We start from the raw sequence: 26,058 nt of genomic DNA on the forward strand, positions 1-26,058 counted from the left end.
AGACACATTCCACAGGATGAACCATTGGCCAACAACAGAAAAGGGAAGTCCTTGCCGCCTCATTCTCTAAAGACCAATCAGTTTAAAAAGTCACACTCTTCTGCCAATCACATTGTGGCTAATGGCTGCTGCTCTGTAAACTGTATAAAAAGCTCACTTAATGAGCTGCACCAGATTGCCTCTCCTTTTGTATCCAGATGACCGAAGCATACAGTAAAACTCTTGCATTTGCATCAGTAGATAGCTCTGATTTGCTCACTCAGGGGGTCCCCAGTAAGCTAACACTCTTCAGAGTCTGACAGAGCCGTCATGCCTTATGTTGTCCCCTGTGATGCTAACACCAGCACTGATTTTGGACTGCTTGTAAAGATGTCTTCAGATCAATGACTGGTGCTCTGACATATGAAGTCATCAAGGATTTGGTTAAATGAACAAAACTACCAGGCTGGTTCATCTCAGCTAAGTTAGCAATATCTGAAACTTCAGGTGTTTTATGTAATATGAGGAATCTGAATTTTTTTTAATAACTGAGGAGTTAAACCAATGGAACATTAACAATAATATCCTATGAAAAAGTGCTATTGAAATATGATTAGTTACAGAGCAAATGCATGCCTTATATGCTGCTGTTTTATCTAGGATAGAGTCTATTCACAAAATATAGTACTAGAAACACAAAAATGTTCAGTAACTATTTTTGCTGGTGTCTTTTGTTTCCTCTAATTTCATTTCATACTTGGTGAGAAACAGAAACACAATATGAACCAAAGTGCTAGAAAGGAAACATGTGATTTATAACACAGAGCATCCTGTGAAATTTCTAACTTGTGCTCTGCAGCTAAACAATCTGCTTTAATCTGTTTAGGATTTCTTTCACTGTGGGTAGGCAAAGTCAGAATTTTCTCTATTCTCAAGTGAGAAAACTGGATATCCCTCACATCTCTGCTTAAAATTACTTGCAACTCTGCCTAGTATTACTAGAAAATACAGATTATTACTATTCACCATTGATGAGTCAAGCAAACCATTTTCTACAGAGGTGGAAGCACTCTTGGTAACACGTTTATTCATGCCTTTGAATTTGCTGTATCTTCTAAGCTTGCATAGCTTTATCACAACTGCATTGTTAATTTATACTAGAAAACATAGTTGTCAATGTATCATTTTAGGACAGTGGAGCATAATGCGTGTGAGTAGATTTAATTGAGGTCAGCTCTGTCACAGGGTTCTAGCTGCTTGGAGAATTTTGACTACACCAGTGCTGGGTGTATGTAGGCCTATAGGAAGCTCTGGGACACAACTCCCAGTGTGGGAAGCACTGTCTGAGGTCATGGGGATAGCCCGAGCTGGCTCAGGGGTCTTTGGGCCTGCAGGAAGGCTGGAACAATCTGGTTCCCAGGCTCTTGGTCATCTAGGCACAGCTGGAATCCACTGACAAGCTGAGGATGGAGTGTGGGTCCATGGGCTGGGTCTAGCCCTGGGTTAAAGAAGGAAAGGTGGAGCTCCAGTTAGGTCCCAGGGATATGAGTCCTAGGCTTGGTTGGTAGGCAGCTGTCTTGGTTTGGCTTAGCGGTTGTGGCTGGGAGCACAGAGAGGCCTAGCACAGGGGACTAGCTGGTGGCTCTGTAGGCAAAGGCCTTCTCTATGGATCCTCATGGTGTATCTAGATGAAACAGGCATTCCATATCTTTAAGACTTTTATTGTTTAAGCAAAAAATGGATAAGTATAAAATGTTACTAATGCTCTGAATATTCAAGAAGATTTAGATAGATGTTTGGAACAACAAATTGATGGTCTTTATGATACTGTTCAAATTACTGGAGAGCAGGCTATCTTAAACATCATGCTAAATACCTACGGACTTGTGTTACTTCCAGAATTTAGAATGACAGTCACTATAATTGGGAAAAAATTCAAAGACATATGCAGAGTGTGGGTCCAATCTCGTGCGCAGGCCACGGGCGGCAGCGTGGGTCGTGGGCTCCGAGGCCATCCAGGAAACTGCGGCTTGCAGCCTTGCAGGGCACCAGCAGGAGGGGATGGAGGCGTGGCACTTCCCAGCGTGACTCAACAGTGCAGACCACCAGCAAGCCGAGGATGTGGGTCAAGGCTCAAGCGGGGCGTGCGGGTGGGGTTGTGGCCACAAGCTGGAGCGCAGAGCACTGTTCAGTTGTGCATAGCAGGGCCAATGTAGCCTCTCGAATCATGGTTACAGCAGCCTCCGACGGCTGGGCCCGAGAGGGCAGGGAGAAGACTGGAGGGTCCGCTTTTGCTCCAGCCTCCAAAGTTGGGCGAGTATGTTGTTGCTCTGCCCCAAACACCTCCAAACCACAGAGCGAGGAGGGGAGAAGTGTTGCAGCCCTTTGAAGTGCTCAGGCGAGCTGGCAATGGGGGAGGAACCACGACAAAGGTCTCTGACAGTGGGAAAAGATCTCACATCCACTTTACTTTTGAGCTTTGGGCAATATATACAGTTTTGGGGGTGAGAGCAGGTAAACCCTATTGGCTTGATTTGAGAGTTTGGGATGCCTTATTGGAATGAAGGTGCTATTCCTATGTGATCAAAGGCCACGGACCTCTCCGTGAGAGGGGTTGTGGGGAGCAGAAGTTAAGAGGGCCAGATGACATTGGGAAAGTTCGTAGTGGCCTCCCGTCCTACTGGCCTTCTTCAAACCAAGGTTTCCGGGGCTTCCAGAGCTTTCTACCAAGCTTTCTGGCCTTTTCTCATAGCCCACTGCTCCACAGCAGAGTATTTGGAGTAATTCTAAAACCTCTCTGGATGTTTTAAGTTTGCATATTGAGATCATGAATTTAAGGAAATCTGCTTCACTGAGCTTTGATGCTGCAGATATTGCTGATAAAATTATTCATGGCTTAAGGTCAGTATTTTTATCTTGGTCATACTTCAAGAATGGCTTATGTAGCTTTATCATATTAGCACTTCTTGTCCTAAACATACTTGTATTCTTGCCCATCATGCTAAAACTTACCTTTTAACACCATTAGTATATTGATAGCCAGAATACATGGCTTGAAATGAAAAATGGATTCCCAGAGTTTTAATTTAACAGACAGCTAGTCAACTACAGGTAAGTGTCTGTGCAGTGCCTTACCAAACCTAAGACAGAATAGCATTGCTTTTGAAAATGCTAATTCCACAATGGGTAAGGGAGAAATTTTTATCAGAACAACCTAATACAGACAAAGTCTTGCTTATGAATTAAAAATTGGTGAAGTGGAGAGGCTTTGATGCCTCTTATAGATATTTGCTGCTTATAGAAATTTGTCAAGTTATTGTCACTGGGCTCAAGGAAGCAGGCTCAGATAAAAATAGTCACTTTTCAGCTAATGCAAGGATCAAGGTAAACTCAGCCAAGGAATGTGTGACTTACCTTATGACTTGTTAATCCTGATAAGCCCCCAAATCCAGTGACTTGGGGACTTTGTTTATTGCTTTGTTTGATTACTACCCAGTATAATCTCTTTCTTCTTTGTCTTATTTGACTACTTTGTCTTTGATCTAAGAAGAGACCCTATTCTCTGCAAGTACCTAGAATGGTTTAAAAGCTGGCTAGGAAAAAACTAAACCTGCTTCAGCCTCAGCACTGGCTGGAGTCATGTTATTATCTTCATCTAATAGTTTTCTTTTCGATCTTCACTCCTGCCCTTGAGACCCTGTTGCCTTACTGTACTGGCTTGGTCAAAATGGTATGTATTTTTCAAAAATACCAATATCTGAAATGAAGGAAAGCATGCAGCGTATTACAGATAAAGTGGGACTGGGCAGACCAGTCTTAAGACATCTGTTTAGTTTGGCTAAATCTATGTTAGCAGATATGAAGAAGTTTACAAAGGAGGTTTGGGAAATAATGTACCTGCATACAAAAGATACAGTGGGAACAATTAATCCAAAATTGTTAAGTGATTTTCTCCCTACATCTCTCTTCCCATATATGATGACTCTGGGACTCGAGTATATTTACAAAGACCTAGGCCATAAGCTCTGCTGCTCTCAATCTAGCTCATAATTTAATATCCCATGTATTCTAACCTAAGTTCACCTGTCAATAATAATATATTGTTCAAAATATGATTTACAAATAATCTATAGTATAAAAATAATACAGTATACAATAGAATCTACATAATATGGAATAGTGTGAAACATATAGCAAAAATATATAATGCTGATTGTCGCTTGTTTTTTTTTTTTGTGCTGGAATCACATACATAAAAGCAATTAGTGGGAAATACACAGTAAAATATGGAATGTTAAGCTGTGCCTTCTACAAAGATTCTACTGAGAAATAAACAGTTATATTATTTTGTTTCTGATAATATGATTTCCCCAGTTTTTTAAAGAGTAAGCATCAGATCTCAAAAGTTTACCTTATTTAGATATAGCAGATAGTTGTGGATTTTAAATTCTCCTCTTCTGATGTACATTGTCAAATACAAGGTCTCCAAATTCAGTACATTCTAGAATAATAAAGATATGTTGAAAGTTGACTCCTGGAATTTCTGTTGATACCAGCACTTGAAAGTAGGTAGTATTATCAACAACCAAGATTCTTCATAAAGTCACACAGTGAAAAAAAAAAGGATAAATTTTATTAATATGTATAAATCTTTAAAGCTGTCTAATTACCTTACTTTGGTAATACCTCACTGTTTGAGGAAGATTCCCAATTGAAATTTCTAATTAGGTTCACTTTTTGTAAATGCTGTTGTTGACTTCTGGAATTATGTTGATCAATAATCTATTATTTTCTTACATTGGCTTCTACAGAACTCAATGAGAGAAGCTCATGAGAGACAATAGGGTAATGCAGTACTGGCAGTTAAGGGCAGGCAAATTACTGTGTCTAAGGCAAAGGAAAGATGCAGACCCCAAATTTTAGATTATTAGCAAAGGTCTCTGACACAAACGATTAGCCAGTACATCTGGTCATTAGCAGCAATTTTCTTATTTTACTTATTTTTTTATATCATATGCCTTTGTTTAGGTATTTTTGCCTTTTGCCTGTTTATTATGTATTTTATTCTAGTATTTTTACGCATTGTGTGTGAGTGTGTGTGTGTGTGTGTGTGTTATGTATCTGGTGTGTGTGCGTGTTGTTATATTGTTAATTTTTTCATTTTTTAATTATTTGCTGTTTCGACTAAATACTAGATGACATTACCAATATTTTGTCATGTTACACCTTAATAACTTGCTTAACTACAGTGTCAATAAATGCTTTCAAACTAATATTCCATCTAGGTAACTGACAATGATACTTTTGGCATTTGGTCTTACTGGTCTTTAACCTGTATATTATGGTTTCTCTCTTGTGGTTTGGGTTTTTTTTTATGTATGCATGCTATTTTCATTTCTCTTTTGTTAGCTTTGTACTTTGCTTATTTGACTCTGCTTGTTTTCCAAAGAGACAGCAAAGAAAAAATACTCAGAGTTGAGAGGATGTAGAAGTAAGAAGGATCTGGGAGGAGTTAAGCAAAAAGAACCTGTGATCACAATATATTGAAAACTAATTTCTCAATTAAAAATTTTCTTAAAAAAGTAATCAACAACAACTTAGTCTATGAATGCATGTTGGTGTCATTAACTATATACTGTCAGTGCATACTCTTAAGTCTAGTCTTTCATCTAAAACACAGCTTGTTCAAAATAGCCCAACCCTAGAACTTGAAAAACATTCCCAAGCTTCTTTCATGACATCATGCCAAAATTATTGATTACAGGCTACATTCCTCTTTGCTCTATTTCTTTGAAACTTTTGGTGTGAAATAGAGTACAAGACCAGGCAGAGGATGACAGAAATTCATGATTTATAATGGAATTCAGAGTCTGGTTCAGTAACATACCTTCATCACTCACTGCCAAGGTCACAAACAGACAATGAGTTACTGAGGTGGGACACAAATAGGCAGACCAGGGGGAAGAGGACCTCTGGCCAGAAACATTGTTTCTGTTTTGGGGGCCAGAGCTGATAGATTCTGGCAAATGATTCACTGTAATAGCAGTAAGTGTTTAGGAAAAAAAAAACATAATTATATGGGCTCTTTATAATTTAACTCTTCATGGGCCAGAGAAAAATAAAAGATGAAGAAAAAATCATGCATACACACATGAAGGCACACATGCACACACACATTTGGCAGGGCCCAACCACCTGTTTCATCAATTTCACAAGTGCACATGCATAGTTAATTACATTTGTGTATACTTACATACACACAAACATATATACATATATTCTTATGTACACATATACATGTATACATATTTGATTGATAGAGCAGAGCCCAAACAGCCACATTTATATTATATCTCAGCCTCTTTATACCTTCTTAGACAAAAGTCCTGTTTAAAATTCGCTCACAGATATAATGCTACACAAAAGGGGAGTTAAAGAAGGATGGTAATTGCAAATTCTAAGCAGTGGATGATTCTATAAGCTCATTATAACTTCAAAGCAAATGCTTCCTATAACCTTGTTTTAACTTAGTACACAACTATGGCCTTATCCTTGGACCTGACTAAGAATGTGTTTTTTTTTTTTCATGCACACAAATCTGTCCCAAAACTATTTCTCTTCTTAGTGCAATTCAAGAAAGCTTAGTGAATTCTTATTAAGAAGCCTTAACTTACAATATTATGAGGAAGGAACAATTCTGTTTTTGACTCTAACTTATTATATCTTTCTGGTAAAACAACTAAAACTTCTTTCTAAAATCATTTGAATTAAATCAAGGTTTTATGAAGTCACTACTTTATCTAAACATAATTATATAAAAGTATATCCTCCTACTGATAGGCAGGATATTTGCCAGTTACGGTGGGCTGTGGCCTAGGAAATATTAAGCTACGTAACAGTGGCAGAAAAGGTATATCTACAGTGTGAATCGGTCCTGAAACAAAGACTTTGCAGTCCATGCTCTCAAAGCACACCCATTGAAACCATGCAAATTAGTAAGGCATCTCCAGAAAATACACTTGCTTGTCCTAACCCTTCCTCCAGGGCTTATGTCAAACCAACCATGAATAATAACTATCATAACACCTGCGTGGACATATCTTAGTCACTATACACTGGCTGGAATCTCCTGAATGTACAACTTTAAAATTCATTTCTATACACTTGATTCTTCCCCTTACTTGATATCCTCTGTCCTACACTCAGCCATGGAAAATGTGTCTCCCTGAAGCAGGCAATGATTTGGTGTTGGTTGGGTATCTCATAGAGCAGAGATTCTTAGAATGAAATGAGCATTGGTTAGATAGTGAAGATCTGGTTTTCAAAATATTGGATTACATAAACAGTGGAGGAGTAGATTACACCAATTATTCAGGATATCACAGCATCTGCAGCTAATCCACGATAGAATAAAAATACTCTTCTTTTTCTACAAAATTAGTCAGTCTTGAGGCTTAAGAGTAGCATGGTGTTTTCAATAACTCCAGGTTCAATGTGTGCCTTCCTTGCAACTCTACAATGTAGGACAGAGTCATCTACCACAGCACAGACTCAGAAATGCAATGAAGATAACTACATATTTTCATTGTTAACTATTATCTTCTTGTCTCTACCCACTGCAATCCTTTGTATGAAATTTAACTCCTGAAAAACAATCTAAGGAAAACTTTTCTTTAGTTCATTGGAAAATGGTCTTAGGTTCCCTAAGTTGTATCCCTCCTGCTTTACTTTATTCTTGTAACTTAGACCCCTGCCTTGCCATCACAATCCTGGGATGATAACATTCCCTAAGCTTTTGTTCTTCCTCCGTATCCAGACAGAATTAGTCAAAGTATACTGTACTGCCCAGGCCTGGCTCTATGTTTAATTCACCTGCTGACTTTGTCAAAATGTTGCTATTCTCTACAGTCATTGTCTCATACCAATTCTCACTTAGTTTCTGAGATCAGCTCATTACCCTCACAACATACATTTCATGCAGTGTCGCTGACCCTGACATACCTGTGCATGACCCCAACATCTATCACAACATGTTTCAATAACTTACCAAATTCTGTGAGATTTCCTTACATAGGATTTAATATAGATCTATTGTCTTCTTTTAATCCAGAGAGAAGAAAGTGTATCTACGTGATAGCTCCAGCATGTAATGATGCTTTTTATTCCCATTGAAAATATTCTAAGTAAAATTCTATGCACCAATCTCCATGGGATATACTATGACATTTCTGAAGATCCATGAAAACGAGGGTTAAAATTATGGGCGTCCTGTCAGGAATAGAAAATAATCTTCAGTGTAGTCACATGGAACCAATAAGAGTTTACTCAGAGAGACAAAGAATGCTTGTTTTTATTTGTATTTTTCTTATCAAAAATCATAAGCAATATTTCCATTTCATCACTGTTACTCACATTTATCTCTTTGGTTCTCTTTGTCTCCTAATTGTGGAATATTTAAGTTATTAACTACCACATAAGGTTGATTCCTGCATGCTTGCTACCATGATTCTACCTTGTTACTCCTGGACTAATCATCTGGAAATGAAAGCTCCCAAATTAAATTCTTTTTTTTTTTTGATAAACTGCCTTGTCTATGATGTCACATCAATAAAAAAGTAAGCCATTAAATATCTCATAACTAAGATATGAACCATAGACAAAGAGAAGTAAGTCATAGCAGAAGAAACTGACTGGGGTAACATTGATCTCCCAGGGAGGGAAAAAAAGAATAGATATAATACCACATTATCTCTATAGCCAGAGGCTGCCCCAAGCTGTAACACACAGGTGATTAACAGAACAAATGACATCCATATTATCTGTATGACCACAAACCTGCCAGACCCTTCCTACACCTCTTAAGATAGTACAGGTAACCTATCTCTAACACTCATCTTCACATAAGAAATCACATGTACCCTGAGTTCACTTTCCATGTAATTACTCTTCTTTGTGTACCAATAATAGATAGTATTAAATAAGAAAACTTTCTCCCAAACTATACTATGTTTAATTTAGTAAGGTTAACAGTGAGTGAGATCAAACTACTTAAAACTCATCCAGGTTGAAGAACTCAATTTAAGTGAGTTTTCTTCATCACTTCTTTGCAGTTTGCTTACCTGCCTAGACACTGGCACTAATTCCTTCACTCAAAGGCAGGAAGAGTGGCTTAAATTTAATCCTTGGTTTGGAATTATCAAAAGCTTGACATCAAGTGAGTGTTTGGGACCCGAATCCATATCCCTTGGAAGAACAGCTATTGTTCATAATCTTTAAACTATTTCACCAGATGTCTTCCTCAGTATATTAAACTGATAAATAGATATTTTTTTCTTATCAATATAACTTAAGGGGTGTGTGTGTTTGTGTTTGTTATCAACTGTGTTATACGGATCCCAGCTATTTCCAATATTTTGCTATACATAAACATGTATTTCTAGATGTTTTTTCCTTAGTTTATGGTTAAATAAGTAATTTAAGGCATCCCCCTTTTTTTATATGAGGCTTGAGGGTACAAAAGGTATTTAGGACATAAAAAATTTTTTCTGACTACTATATAAAAATATCACATTGACCATTAAGCCCTAGCAAATAATCACTTGCAGCAGCTGAGCAGCTGGTGATATCATAAGGAGCTGTTGGGGCAGCCTGTGCTCTCACTTCTGCTTCCCTGGGTGGTTTATGTCAAGGCTTGAATCACTGTGGGTGTAGTACCATAATAACATTGACAGTAATAAGTTCCAACATCTTCAGGCTGCAGGCTGTTGATCTTGAAAGAAAACTGTGTGCCAGATCCACTGCCACTGAACCTCGATGGCACACCATCTGCCAAGCTGTTTGCATTATAGATCAGGAGCTGAGGAGATTTCCCTGATTTCTGCTGATACCATGCTAAACTCCTGTAAATGTTCTCACTTGATTGACATGTGATGGTAACACCTTCTCCCACAGATGCAGACATGAAGGCTGGAGACTGGGTCATCTGGATGTCACATCTGGCATCTAAGATTGGAAAATAGAAAACAAATCCCCACATGATTAATTCTGATGCAAGAGAATTTTCACTGAAACCAAGCAGCACTGATAACACACAGCTAAATAAATTTTCATTGCTGTCTTCCTTACCTGTAAGCCACAGCAGCAGCAAAGCCAGGAGCTTATTGGGCACACTCATATCTGTGTGAGATCTGTGTGAGGCTGACTCCAGCACAGGGTGTGACCTGACTATGAAGAAATTCTCATGTCACTGATCTGGGATTTGGGTACATGCAAATCAGCAAGCAGTAAATACAGATGCAGGACTCATCAGGACAGAAACTCATTACAGACTTGTGGTTCTCTTATTTCTCCAATTGAGATGCAGTGCAGGTTTATTTGTAGGAAATGTGCTTCTGTGAACAACAAACAACAGCAAGTCTATACATTGCACCATATTTTGATTTCTATTATGTTGTATATAGAGTTCCATTGTTATATTTTCCTCCATATCGAGATGTTTCAGATATTATACTGCTCTAGGACACAAGTAATTGCATCCTTTGTCCTTTCAAAGTTAGGTGCAAATGTTTTTGTGGCCATATAAACTTTTCTGGGTTTTTGTTTGTTTGTTTGTTTATTTACTTGCTTTTCCCCCTTTCCCTATGTTTGTTTGTAAGCCTAAACTTTAGTTACCAAATTTTACCTTACCTTTCCTTATTACAAGTCCTCCTCCAAAAATCGTTCCTGTTCTCTATCAAACTCATGGCCTCTTTTAACATATTTTTCTAAGAACTTATGTACTGACCTTAACATGCATGTAATTAAAATGGTATAAAAGCAAAAAGGAGGAGGGAGGATGTGATGGGGGTAATAGGGAGGGGAAATGGGGAAATGGGATGAGATCTGAAATATAAATGAATAAAATATCCAATAAAAACTAGACACACACTCACAAATGCAGGTGAATGCACACACACACACACACACACACTTGCACACACATACATGCATTACTGAATAGTCATGGACTCCATATAACATTAATTCTATGAAGGTTTTCAAAGTTGATCTTTTCAACCTGAACAATACATTGGTATGATCATCCCTTTTCTGCTGACAGCTTTACCTGTTTCTCCCACAGTATTTTTTGTAGATTTGAGACCTCATGGGCTTTTGCCCATTCTGTTTGTCATGTTCATTTGTGTCCTCCTTGTTCAACTCACATTTGAGTAGTCATATTATCAATACGTTAAAGGTATAGCTTACCTTGTTAATAGGAGATATAATGTCACAGTAATCTCCTTGATCCTCTGGGTCCACCAGTCCTTCCACTTCCTTATCGTGAATGTTTCCTGAGCTTTGAATATAAAAGCCTTCTGTAGATCTATCCCTTTGGACTGAGCACAACTCACCTTGCAGCTACTTGTTCACAATGATTCCCACAAGAGTAACAGAATATTACTGGAAGGTGTGGTTTGTAAATGAAGACAGAGTCTCACAAAAATAACCCAACTTTTCAGGTAAACAATCTCTCTTTAGTTATTTATGACAGCTTGGCTGTTCAAAAACTGCTTCCATCAACCCTGAAAATATCATTTGTTTTCTCCATTCTTTGTATGCATATGAGCTTTTCTATGCTTTTCCATGTATAAGCATGTATAAGGCCTTTCAGGTTCATACGTTAACTGTCTTCAGACAGCTGCATTCTCAGAACATCCCACATTTTCTTTAAATAAACTTTATATATATATATATATGTGTGTGTGTGTGTGTGTGTGTGTATGTATGTATGTATGTATATGTATATGTTAAAATGGATAAAACTTGGTGAATCTCTCACCCTTATTAATCCCCCTTATAAATTTTGCACAACCTCTGGAGGCATATTTTCCAGCACACTTCATTGTCTTAGAGCAAACATCAGCATGGTCCATTTATGATGTACTCTTGGACTTCTGGTTAACTTTCCATGGCACTCAAATTTTCTTGTCTACAGAAATATGTAAAATGATGGGATTATTCTGAGGAAAAATGAAATGCCTATAGGAAGACTTGCCTAATTTTAATATCACAGGTCCAGTACTTGGACTGTGTTCTATGTCTTGACTGGAAAACCAAGGGATAAGGTGCTACTTATTTAGTATGGAGAAAGTACAAGCCCTCAGATTCTTCTCACAATAGTGACAAGAGACTCGGAGATCTGAAATTCACATTCACATTGTTAACAGCCAATGTCTTCATGGACATAAATATAGGAGCATGGTAATATACTATTTCTTTTATAAGAAGCTGTAAAGAGTCACCCAAAACAAACAAACAAACAAAGAAAACAAAGAACAATTCATTTGCATAGATTTATACCATTACCAATATGACACATGTTGACGGTTTTTAACTGTCTATCATGATCCTTTGAGATCAACCAGGAGATACTCTTTGTGAGCTGCATTTTGTCAAGTTTTTTTTTTTGACTTACTGATTACATATCATTTTATGCCGTCTATTGTTCACAACTTTGAAAGTGTTGATGATGCTAAGAAGCATATTTTATTCAGGTGATAAGGATATGTAAGTTTGGGTTATAACTGCTTTAAATTAGGCATCATTTATTGAAGTTTTGTCTTCATACTCATCATTTAGAAATCTCTACAGTTTTTGAGCATTGATAATATTTGATATACAAATATTCTAAAACCTTGAGAAAATCAATATTTTAATCATTCTACTCTGGAACAATTGTTAAGGCTTCACTAATTATACGATTCTCAATGAACAGGGATGGTCCAAATGCGAAGGATAATGTGGTTTCTCACAGAAAAAGAGAGTAACTTTACAGGGAGCTGTGAGCAGAGAGACTGTGGATTTTGATGGTATGGGAGATGGGTAGGATCTCAGAGGATTTGTGGGAAGTAAAAATCTAGCTGCTTGTATTTTAATGATAATTGTGCCACAAACCTATTTGTAAGATAGAGTCTGCACATAGCATCTGAAAACCTGCTCCTAGTTAGTTCTGATTGGGAAATAAAAATACCAGCAGCTAATACCTGGGAAGTAGAGACATAGTTAAAGATTATGGTTCCTTGGCTTTGTACCACAAGAAGGAGGAAAAAAGGGAGATACAATTAGGCCACCCTGGAAGGGTAATAACATCCAGGAGGGAGAAGCAGAGCTGACCTGTAAAGGAGCCAAGAGAATTTGTCCCAGAGGGCTGCTCAATTAGTTCAATAGCATACAAGACAGAACACAGAAATTAGTAAGCAGTAACTTGGATTCATTAGTTCGAGGTAGATTCTAATTACATAGAGGTTAGGCAGTTACTCAGCTGTAGGACAGAGGGTTGTGAGAGGCAGCTGAGTGCTTGGTCGAGCACAATCCCCCAAACCCAGACCCTAAAATCTCTGCCTCAAGATTTCCCTGGCTCCGCTCTTCTCCTCCGTTTCCAATATATAAGCAAGACACCTTCCGACATTTTTCGGGAGAGCGTTTCATCATTCACCACCCAAGCCCGTCATCTGTTAATAAATCAACATATTTTAAATCGTCACATGTCTCTTAAATTCTGGACTCTTGTTCAAGTAAGTCAAGGCTCACGCGCGCCCCTGTCCATGAGGGGCAGGGGGAGGGAGAGAAGTTGTTCATCCACCCGGTGCTCTCTGTACTCTAGTTAGCCGTGCGGCTTGTGTCCTGTGTCTCTTGTTACTGCACGCCAGCTCACTGGACAGGGGATGAGAAGCCTTTTTCTCCGCGGTCGGCTCTGCACGCCCGCCGTCCCGAGACCGCCCTGACATCTGTGTGTGGGCGCATGGGCTCCGGCCTGCCCCCACACCCAGGCTGCCCCTGCGCCACCTGGGCGTGAGATCTGCCCTACAGATGACAAACTATTCAAGTGTCTTGTTGATACTGGGGCAGATAGGACAATTTTAGGACAGCAAGAGGTCCCATTAGACTAGCAACTGATCCCTGGGCCCCAGCTCCTAGGCACAGGGGGTACGAATCATGCATGCATCACCAAACAGATCTACAGGTGGGAAGACCCGGATGGAGCTACAGGCCTCATACAACTTCTGGTGGCTCAAGTAGCCACCAATCTTTTAGGGAGAGATATCTTACAAACCTTAGAGATAGTTCTTACCACCCAACAAGAAAGAGACCACATTAAGATAGAGAATATTACTTATGAAGAAAATAGCACCCAAGGAGACCCAAAAAACCCTCCTCCAAATCACCCCCAATTCTAGGGGCCACTGTTAGATTTAGTACTCCCTGCCTTTATTAGTTCTCTGACAAGGCAATCTGGGTGCCACAGTTGCCTATCTCAAGAGGGAAGCTTAGAGCCCTCAGAGAACAGCTGACTCTACAACATATCTGCCCCTCCTGCAGTCTCTGGAACACTCTTTTGTTTGTATAAAAAATAGCTTTGAGGGTCGGAGAGTATTACAAGATTTGAGGGCAACTATCAAAATCATATAATTATGAGGCTCCCTGCAAAGAGGGCTACCCCACATCTCAGCCATTCCTTCCAATGTTCCCCTACTAGCAATAGACATGAAAGACTGCTTTTTCTTCATCCCCCTCCATCTCCAGGACTGTAAACGCTTTGCATTCTCAGTGCCCCCTACTTATAACTCTGGCCCAGCCTCAAAATATGAGTGGTGCATTCTTCCCCAGGGAATGGCTAACAGTCCTACCGTTTTTCAGGAGACTGTAGCTGCTGCATTAAACCTCTATATAGACAAAGGACTCAACATCTTTCACTACATGGATGACATCTTGGTATGGGGAGACGTTTCTACCTCTCCCTTACAACTTAAGGACCAGCTAATAACTTCTCTATCTGTCCTAGGATTCAAAGTATTCAGTCACAAAATCCAACTTATTCTTCCCATTGCATTTTTAGGAACAGAGATATCCCTTACTTCAATATGCCATCTCAAACTCACGCTTTCCTTCTCTCAAAAATTAACTCTCACCTCCCTCCAGAGCTTTTCGGGCAACCTTAATTGGCTTCCACCCTGGCTTCAACATCCCACAAGCACCCTTCAACCCCCTTCAACCTCCTGAAAGGAGATAAAAGTCCCTACTCCCCAAAAACACTGTCCCCAGAAGCAGTCCAAACCCTAAATTCTGTCAATTCAGCACTAAAAGATATGGCTTTTGCTAGGTATGGCCCAACCATACCTGTACATCCCCTTTAACTCCTCCCCTAACCTTGTAGGAGCCCTTTACCAACCTCAAGGGGTACTAGAATGACCCCATAACCCAATTGGTGGTGCACCCCGAATTTTAAATAAAGTGGATGCACTCACTAGCATGATTAATAATGGGAGAGATAGACTCCTAGAAACCCTAGGAAAAGAACCTGACATTCTTGTCACCCCCTTCTCCCTCTCCAACATTCAATGGCTAATCAAAATCATTCCCGCTTCATTATCAGCTTAATAGGATTCCCAGGACAAATTGACAGCCATTATCCTAATGAAAAACGGGTCCCTGCCCTCCCTTTGTTACGATGGCTACTCCCCAAACTATTCTCTAGAGAGCCCATAGCAGGAGCCCCCTCAATATTTACCAATTGGGGTAAGAGGGAAGCTGCAGCAGTTATATAGTACTTCCCTGAGGATGAACCCCATATCCGCTGATTCAAAGAGCTTCCCCACCACTCCCCCCAATATAAAGAACTATGTGCCATTTATCTAGCTCTAAAAGAAGTCAAGGGCCCACTTAACCTCTTTTCAGACAGTGTGTATGCTGTCAATTTGCTCCTCTGCTTGTCAAGATCATTTGTCAAACCTATTTTCTATCCTTACCTGCTTCATAATCATAACTATCTTGAAGCTTTATGAATATGGTGTAGAAAAGCTCCAGAGATGAGGCTATGACTCCCTTTTAGACTATATTTCTCTATTTGGCTCTGTTATTCTTTAGGCTGTGTTCTTCCCTCTGCTATAGAACGCTACCAGAGCAAGTGTTTAAATAAATCCTTAACTATTCTACATGATCCTTCTGAGCCTAATATTATTGGCTATATGGACACATAGGAAGTGATTTATTATAATGTTGAGACAAGAAAGAATATTTGGAAAGGGAAAACATGTCTTTAACAATCAATTACCCTGAATATGAAGCTTTGGCAACAAAGTCACATTCTCTGCCATATGTAAATGTAATTTAGATGAAAATTTCTTTGAAGATGCAAACATGAAGATTTACAGTACCTCCCCTTTTTCCTTCCCATGCCCCTGACTCTGTTGCCTATCTGTGGATCCTGTTACCCTAAATGGGTGATTTGCCTGGCCTCGGTCAGAGAGAATATGCCTATTCATGAAGTGACTTGCCATATGATTTAAACAAAGAAATCTGGTTTTTTGTGGGACTATTACTGCAGTTGATGATTCAGTCCTCAGTATAGAAAACTATCTTGACTTGAAACTTAAATAGAACATTGTATTAACTTAGAGTCAATATATGTGGAAAAGCCTATAGAAATAGAGAATTTGTTCAACTTATATGAGATTTTGCACCCTAAGATTTTCAAAGAAAGTGGTTGTATTGTAAATATCTGTTTTTATTATGGACAGATATCTCAGACTCATGAGTAGTAGGAATAAAAACTTTACTGGCACCTTCCTTAAGAAAGAAAATAGGGGAATCATTTTCCCTATTCCTATTTTTCCCAGTGGTGAAGAACAGCAGAAAGCACAGAACAGAGACTGAGTCCCTCCATTATGAGAGACCTAAGCCACAGTTATTAATGCATGCCTTCTCTGGTAAAGCTGATATCAGAGATAGACTTAAAAGTGAATTAGGTTTTAAAATATTCAAATAAAGTTTCTATAGATCACAAAACTTGTGGACTATAAGATATAAGAGTCAAAGATGATGAAGAACCAGAGCAAACCTGTATCTGGATATAACAAGATACCTGCTTTCATGAAATAACAGCAGCTGTGCTGTATAACACATACAAGAGATTAAGCCCATCAGCACTGAAACATGAAGTGGGAGGAGCTCATGACCCTGTACCACTAGCTGATGTGCTTTTGATAGTTGATGGCTTCTAAGGTAGGGAGAGACAATGTTCTCTAAGAGTTTTGTCTCTGATAAAATTACCATGCTTGCTCCAGTAAATGTTCCTTCATGACCAACCCACATTGGACTCAGTGTGGAGGGTATATTGGACTCATTGTTTAGGTATATTTACATGTGGACATGAAGTGAGGGGGTGAGAAATGTGTAGTAGATTTAGGACTTCAGGGAAAAAAAGGGATGCAAATATCAAATACATTGTATCCATATATGAAATTCTCATTCATTAAACACTACATTTTGAATTTGAAAAATTATTCAGTTTAATCATAGTAAACAGAATCAATTTTCATCACTCATAAAACCTATTAGGATTTCAACTCTTTTACAGAACAGGCATGTCAGAATGCATACACGTACTCATTATGCACATGTAAATATTTACTGAGCTCTACTGGGGAGGAGGGTTGTGTGAGCAACAACAGAGAAAATCATCTTCCTAAAGGGGCTGATGTCAGGGAAGAGGGTAACAGACAGATTAGGAGTCCTATAGAGTCTGTAGTGTACTGTATTTAAAAATGTTTGCATGGAATGACCTGCTAGAATAGACCAGTGATCCTACCTGCTAAAGAGGCTGAGGCTGAGGAATCAGAAGTTGGAGTCTAGCCTGGGTGGGTACTACATTGAACTCTAGAGCCACTGTTGGTAAGAGAGAACATCCTTGCATTCCTGGCAATTGGGAAGCAGATGCAGGAGGATCCCATATTCAAGGACAGCCTGGGCTGCACAGTGAGTTCAACACTAACCTAGACATCTTAGTGAGGTACAAGGAATCATGGAGTTGGCCTGATCTAGATGTATTGAGAGCCATGGGTCATGGGTTTCTGAGGTTTCAGTCCACAGCTTCTGAGACATTTTGTGTCTTTCAGATCCAGAGACACTGAGGCACTACCTCAGGCAGTGAAACATTCAGGCCAGTGATGTTTCTCTGTATTCCTTCGAGTCTGTGAAGCATGTCAGACTTGGCTAAATCATTATTATTATACATAAATCTTGTATACTGTGTCTAGCTTGCAACTGACATTGTATCATAGCAACCACATTGTTTCTATTTTTAAGTGTATAAAAAAGTCTGCTTGCTTGAAATAAACTTGTCTCAGCCTCAGTTTTGCCGAGACTCTTCCAGGAAAAAGAAAAGTTTGTTGTTAGGTAAATAATCCCCAGAGTCTTTATTCTCACTGCAGAGCTGGAGAAATGTCTCATCAGTTAAGAACAAATACTGTTCTCACAGAGAAAATAAATTCCTTTCTAGGTATCCATGCTTAGTGCCTCACAAATGCACACAGCTCCAGCTCTCTTCTAGCCCACTTGGGTACTTCATTTACACACACACATCCTCATGTTCCCATATAAATCTCCACGTAAAAATGAAATATTGAAAAAGAACATGTACTGGTTTTACAGGAAGGCAGAAATAAGTTTCTAGCAGATGTGTATAATCAAATATGATCTACACAAATTAAAAATGTAATAATCATTTTTAAAAGCAAAGAATACTTGTTGGTATGTAAAGCTGGAACCATTTTATTCATAATTGTCTACATAATGAAAAGGATTGAAGACATAATCAATAAGGGGCCACATGAGTAAAAGATCAGGTTGGGGATATTGAAGAGGAGACCATGGATCGAAGTAAGAAAACATCTTAGAGTTGGGAAGGTAGAAACCAAATAGTTGCAGCCAGGTCTGGAGCATCATAGCACTTCAGACGGTTGAGTTTTTTAATGACCTATTTCTTTTTATTTTATGAGTATACGTAATTGCCAGTATGTATGTATGTATGTATGTATGTATGTATGTATGTATGTGTAGTGTGGGCATTTCTTCTACCTGGAAGGGTTAAAAGATGTGATCAGATTCACTGAGGTTACAGTTAGAGACAGTTGTGAAGCTACAATATGAGAATTAAACGCATGACCTCTGGAAGAATAGCCAGTGATCTTAACCACTGAGCCATCTCTCTAGCCTGTTTGACTGACTGACTGTTCCTCAGTATGTATTCAGATCTATAAAACACTGATATGATCAAGTTGTATTCTTTGAAACTACTCCAACTCTTTGGTTAAGTTAGAACAGTATAAAGTGTTCAAAAAGAGAATCTGGGTCTCTTTTGTTTCATCAATTGACTACAACTCATTAATATTGTATGTTTGACAAGCAAAACAGAACATTTTATTGTGAAATAAATGAATGAATGAATGAATGAATTAATGAATGAATGAATAAATAAATAATAGCAGATTTGTTCTTTTTTGGAGGAGATATTGCCTTGTTAGAGTAAGTATGTCACTGTGGAGACAGGGCTTTGAGTTCTTAAATACTCAAGCTACACCCAGGGTGAAAAACATCTGTCTATTCCTAAGGTGACTTTGGATGAAGATGTAGAACTCCCAGCTCCTCCAGTATCATGTCTTCCTGCATATTGCCATGCTTCCCAACATAATGATACTGGACAGAACCTCTGAAACTGTAAGCCAGAACTAATTAATTGTTTTCCTTTATAAGAGTTGCCTTGATCAGAGTGTCTCTTCACAGCAATGGAAATCCTAACTAAGACAGAAGTGTATTCTTGGAGATAATTGATGGAGATAATATAAGCAGTTAATACATTTATTTAAACACATTCCTCTCTTTTCAGTACTGTAAATATATGTTGGGCTATCTTCCATTATTAGTGTAATTTCTCTTTTTGCTAAAATCATAGTGAGTTACCTGAGTTATATAGAACTAATGGCATTGATGAATAAAAATAGAAACTGAATGGGTAAGACTATTTGTTAAATATTAGACTGCTGAGGCTCAGCCTCAACAAGGTCAGGTGCTAAAGGGGATTCAGCAATGGAGAAAAGCCAAATGCTGATGACCTGTGTCTTTCAATTTTCTCTTACTGTTTTGGGGGACAAAAGCAAATCTCTCTTTTGCTCTTCTGAGGTCAAAAGCTGATGGCTTCTGGCAATTTGAGTCTTGTAGATAGTTGCTGCAGGGAAAGTTTAAAAAGGAACCTAGTTACTTAGGCTCTTTACTCTTTGAATGAAAGGAACAAAGAGACATTTGTTGACCAGCTTGTTAACGCTTCTTCTCCCAGAGGAAAAAAAAAAGAAATAAAAAATGTCGTGCACACAGACACAGGAACACTAGATGAAGCAGAAAAGGACTATACCAAAACTTAATTAAAGCTTTCATCTTTTTATAAATTTTAGACAAAAGGTTTTCTATGTACAAAAACTAATTTATAGATAAAATGTTACACAAAAGAGGATTTACAGAAGAATGCTGATAACAAATTCTAAGTAGTGTATTCTATAAGCTCATTATAAGTTCAAAGCAATTGTTACATTTTCATATGGTCTTGTTTTATCATAGTGCATACTTGTGGCTTCATCCTGGGAACTGACCCAGAGTGAATGTTTTCTTTGGTTTTTTGTTTATTGATTTTTGTGTTTTGATTACTAATCTCACCTAAACCTATTTTGTCAACTTAGTGAAATTTATGAAACCTCATGATATACCTTATTATGCAGCCTTTACTTACTATTCTATGAGGAGGAAGCACAGTTTACACTTGATTCTAACTTTATCATTTCTTTCTATTAAAAAAACTAAAACCATCTCTGTAAACTGTCTTCCAAAAATTATTTTAACAAATTAGAAATGCTATTTAATAGTTAATTCATCTATAAAGCATTATTTCATGAACTTTGTCTTCATGTTGAATTTTCTTCCATGATCTGGAAGAAATTTTCTGATTAGGGAGGATTATTAACCATGCCATAATCACATCAGGCTATAGGCAGTGAGACTCTCCCAGTATCCATTCACACCTACCGAAAAGAATGAGGAGTATGCAATGACAAACATGAGAAAGCACATCAATAGCAAAAAGCTATTCTGATCCAAAGACTTTGGTACTGTAAGAAGTTATCGTTAGAGGAATTCTATGCTGTCATGACTTTCCAGAGTGCACACATCACTGCTGTTCAAGATAGTGGGAAGACTCCAAGGATGTCTCTTGCCCACCAAAGCTCTTCCTGAATGATGTCCACCATTAGACATTTGTAAGGAGCCATTCTGCTGTTCTGGTCTGCAGGTCAGGGAGCAAGAGAGAGAGAGAGTGGGGACAGGGATTCGAAGAATGGAGACAAGACGAAGTCTGGCCAAAGACGAAGTCTGCCTGCTGGAGACAGAGTCTGAGTCAGTCTGTCTACTCTGTCTGCCTGAGTCTGTCTGAGTCTGTCTTGGTCTAGTCTCTCTGTCTAGTCTAGTCTGTATACTCTGAGTCTATCTGGAGACGAAGTCTGTCTGCTCTGACTAGTCTGTCTGCTCTCTACCCCTGCCTGCCTCTGACTCCTCTGACTGCTTAGTCTGACTGCCTTTCGGGTCTGCCCTGGCCTCTCCTTTTATATCTCTCCTGAGTCTCTCAAGTGTTGGGATTAAAGGCGTGTGCTACCACTGCCTGGCCTTGACTGAATGGATCAAGATAATTATCAGAGTGTGCTCAGCTGTTGTAGGCTGTTGAAAACAAGTCTCTTGTCAGGGTACATGGCTCAAGATGGCTGTAAAGATAATAGCCGCTTTATGTTCAGAGTCTGCTCCCAACAGACATTTTGCATTAAAATTATATTGAGTGTGTCACACTTTAGTGATTGGTCACAGTAATAACTGGCTTCAAATTCATAATTATACACAGAATCCAGTCATTATTTTATTGTAGATATATTTTTCTTATATGAAATTTTGTTTATTCTTTTAAGTACATTCTCTCCCTTCAATCATTCTTTTCTTCTCCCTTTCTTCCTTTATTTATGCCTGCCTTCCTTATGTACTTCCTGAAAATTATATACAATTGAACAATAGTTATTCCCTTCACCACGCCTGTATATACACAATGATTATATATAATTTATTGTAAATATACTGATGTTGCTTGTGACCCCAACCAAGACCCTTGGGGACAAGGTGGGGGTAAGAAGGTATGGAATCAACCATGCAGTTTGTGAGAGTTAGGAAAGTGGCAAAAGCAGACTCATTTATTGACAAAAGTGGGCAAGTCATTATTCACTCCACCCACTTTCCATTGTCATATGATGACTAGCTCCATGTAGTTAGCACCAACTGATTGGTTATTCTGATCATGCCCTCTGTCTGTCATCATTTGTTTCCAAGTGTCAAGCAGGCTACTGTGTTTAGCATGCACAGAAGCTACTGTTGCACATAAGTGGGCCACTGTAATCAGCCAGTCATGGTTTGCTGAATCATTCCTCTTTCATACTCATATACATATAAGCATAAACAGTTTCTAGATTTCTATGTGGTGTTAAATCACATGAAATATTTTTTTAATTTTTTCAAATGATTATTCTCTCTTTACTCCAAATATTTAAGAATCCTCTCTAGTTCCATGAAAATGTAAAGTGCATTAGTGCTATGGATTACCACCATACCATAAATGGAATTTCAAGGATTTTTCCTTGTAAATAACTGAGACTTATGTCAAACTGATACTAGCCTATTTAAAACATAAATGATATAATAAATTACTCATAAATAAAAAATGTTTATTCAGTGGCTTTTCATTCTTAGGACAGTGGACATATTTATTCAGTATACTTACAACTGAAAATTAAGAAAAATATTTTATTATATGCTAAATACTTATTTATGTTTGTGAAAGCAATTCAAAAATTTTAAAGTCACTAGATTATGGGAAGGAAGATAACTCAATGCTTATAGTGTACTTGTCACACAAATGTGAAGACCAGAGTTTGGATTCCTAACATTCATATCAGTGCTTTCTGGCTGACAGATCTGTAATTCTAGCATCAAAAAACTTAAGAAGTAACATTCAGCCCAAACTGCCTACAGAGCAAGCCATAATAACTAGTTCTGATTTTAATTGAGATAATATACTGCAATGAATAACAGGTAAGAATAAGGAAGGAAAACTAATATCAACTTTGGACCTATAAATGCACAGGCACATACATGCAAAACAATCATGCAGATAGACACAAATTTACACCAAACACACATATAATAAATTGTTCCTGTCTGATATGTGATTTCTTTGACCCAGATCAGAGTCAAATTCATTAGCTATACTTTCTGAGTGATATTCTTCCTTGCTCCATTACACTAATTGCATTTTAATGAAAATTTCCTCTTAAATTTACATCCCCCTTTAGTTTCCTTTACTTTGAAAATGTCTACTAAGTCTTTGACAATCTCATATAGTCATATAGTAAATTCTGATTATTCTCTAACCCATTCTTCTCCCATCTCTATCCCTCTTCCCGCTTACATCCACATCCTTTCCCCAGAACTGGGACATTGGCTTTGGTTTTATACCCTAATTATCCAGTGCTATCTGTTGAACCAGTGATTCTCAACCTTCCTAATGCTGTACCATTTTAATACACATACCCAAGTTCTGGTGGCTCCCAAGTACCAAATTATTAAAAATCACTACATCATAAATGTAATTTTGCTACTCTTATGAATTATAATGTACATATCTGTCATGCACAATTATCTTGCCAGCAAGAATGTACGCAGACACCAGAGTTCTTCTGCAGATCTTTATTACGATGTTATAGAGGAAAGACCCGCTGGAGGAAGGCCGGCTGGTGGAAAGTCGGCTGGAGGAAGGCCCCGAGCCCCAAGAAGGTCCTGGTTATATACCCCCTGGAGCGGCGTGTACATATCTGGTTGGTTAATTGCCCATAAAATCCTATATGCCCTGGGATGGGCCTGTGACTTCGCGCGCTTTTCCCTTACACAAAGGCAGTAAATTATTACCAGAGCTGTCTCTGCCTTCCACGGCTCTCTACATCTCCCCCTTTTTGTTTTAATGAGAATCACAGGCACTGGCCATTTCCCATGTCTTAGGCTAGTTGACGTTCTTCCATAGCCAGCACCAAGGAATGGTGCGCTCTTAGGTTACGAGGGTTGCACCCACACCTGGCATTCTTGCCAGCAAGAATGTGCACCCAGGTTGTGGCCACTCGTAATGTCTGTCATGGGGTAGACTCACAGCTCATGGTGTACCTCTGGCATATGGCATCAACCTATTCCCGTCGTTGGGACCAATGGCAGCTGGCCTGGAGACGAAAAGACGGAGCTGCCCTTGGCCTGTCTGGCGCGGTACCAATATGACTCAAACTCAAGTCCAATCAAGCAAATTCCATCATGGGGGAATAAGCGATCAAGGACTAATAGTTTAAGACAGTCTCCCTTACCCTACCAGGTGCAATGGAAACAATTCCTCTGGGTGCAAGGGCTAAGGGAAACATAAAGAGATACAAACACCCATCCCTGTGCAATGGAGTCATCTCCTAGGGGTGCAAGGGCTGTTTGTCTCAGAATTCAGGTACCAGAGCTACACAGACAAGGACCAATCAGGCTAAAACTCCTCACTGACCCAGTGCAATGGGCTAAGCCCTTGGGGTGCAGCAGCTGATGGATCTGTTTGCTGGCTATTTCTTTAACATGGATAACCAAATTTCGGGAGATGAACCTTGTCCTAAGGCTGCAAGTGTTTGGGTAATCACGACTTTGAAACGTTTCTGTTGATCTCTGAGCTTGCAAACCAACCAGAGTATGAACACTAATCCGCAACACAGGGTTGTACCAAACAGGCCTACTCCCACCCACTCCTTAAAGAAAGAGAAAGCTGAAGAATTCCAGGAAGAAAGTCCTTCAGTCAGCGAAATGTCTACACGTGTCAAGTTGATGGCCATCACCGCTACTCGCAACTTCTCAAGGAGTTCATCAAATCCTTCTGACCATTCTCCTGTTAGGTAACGAGACAATTGTCTGGATAAATTAGCTGCTCGAGTAAAGTTTTCGTATTGAACACTAGTAATACAGAGTGTTCTCAGTTTTCTTTCACATCACAATTGTGCCAATTGAAAGAGAATGTCCAATCTTTCTTCTACCAAATCTAGGCGCTGATTAACAATCATCAATCTGCCTTTCAGTTCAGCACTCATAGAAGTATGAATGTTGACTGCCTCTGCCACTGTAGCGGACAGCTGATTTAAGGCTGCTGCTGTTTGGACTTTGGTTGTCATAGCAATCCCAGCACCTGTAGCTGCAATGGCACTAACTGATATCGCCGTCACTATGGCTGCAGTTATGCCAAAGTATCTTTTTTGTCTGAATAATGATAGAGGAGAGGGTGTTTCAACCGGAACAGGGACCCATCGTGGCACTCTGGCAACCATGGCACACTTAGCTTGTCCAACAGCCCAACACTGAGACATCATGCATGAATCATTAGTGTATTTTTTAAATGAGGAGTTTGAAAGAGTAAACAAGAAGGGTGGAAAGACACACACTGGGGTAGGTGAAAATTCTATTTGATTTACAATAATCTTGTTAACTCCAGTAATTAACTGAATAGGATTTGTCAACTGAGGGATCGGATCTGAACTCTGTTTCACCATAGTTCCATTAATAACTCCTGTAAAGGATGTTCTTCCTGCCGCTCCGCCCTGGAGAAAGGCTAGCAGGTTGAGGTCGGTACAACTGCCATTAACTCCACAGAGTAGCCATTTGTGAAAAGGATTCATACTAATTCTCTGTAGAAAAGGACCCTTTCTCATTACCGCGTCAGCTCCAGGATCTCCCAACATATTGGGTGAAAAGGAAAAGGTTTCATTGGTATCTGCCCATCGTGTTACTCTGGATTGACAATCAGACCAGGGCAGAACAACTCCCTCATCTTCTAGACTACAAAAGGGAGAGACCTTAGGTTAACGAGGATGCTCTCCATCAATAAGTTTGGGTGATAAAAATGTTCCATCTATCCAAATGGCTGGTTGTAAAATGGACTGTGAAAACTCTTTGACATAACTATTGTCCTTTTCATTATTATTCTTTTTGGTTGTTAATTTAACCCAGCTTCTCTTTTCATAAAACCACCCCAAGGTTCTCTTCGAAAGAGTTATACAGTTTCCTGTCTCAGTAATCTGAAAACAGAGAGAACCCTGTTCAGGCAAGGAACGATTTTCCCCC

At 38.9% G+C, this 26,058-nt stretch overlaps 2 gene segments (V, D, J or C); both read right to left on the reverse strand.

Moving 5' to 3' along the window:
- The window catches only part of LOC114633268, a 65,861-nt gene that overhangs the window by 12,140 nt on the left and 27,663 nt on the right, over window positions 1–26,058 (reverse strand).
- LOC114633279 lies at window positions 9,659–10,180 on the reverse strand. The segment is given in 2 exon segments: window positions 9,659–9,981; window positions 10,105–10,180. Coding segments are annotated over 2 exon segments (372 nt in total).

Source organism: Grammomys surdaster, unplaced genomic scaffold, assembly GCF_004785775.1.
Source record: "Grammomys surdaster isolate TR1022 unplaced genomic scaffold, NIH_TR_1.0 573, whole genome shotgun sequence".
Lineage (NCBI taxonomy): Eukaryota > Metazoa > Chordata > Mammalia > Rodentia > Muridae > Grammomys > Grammomys surdaster.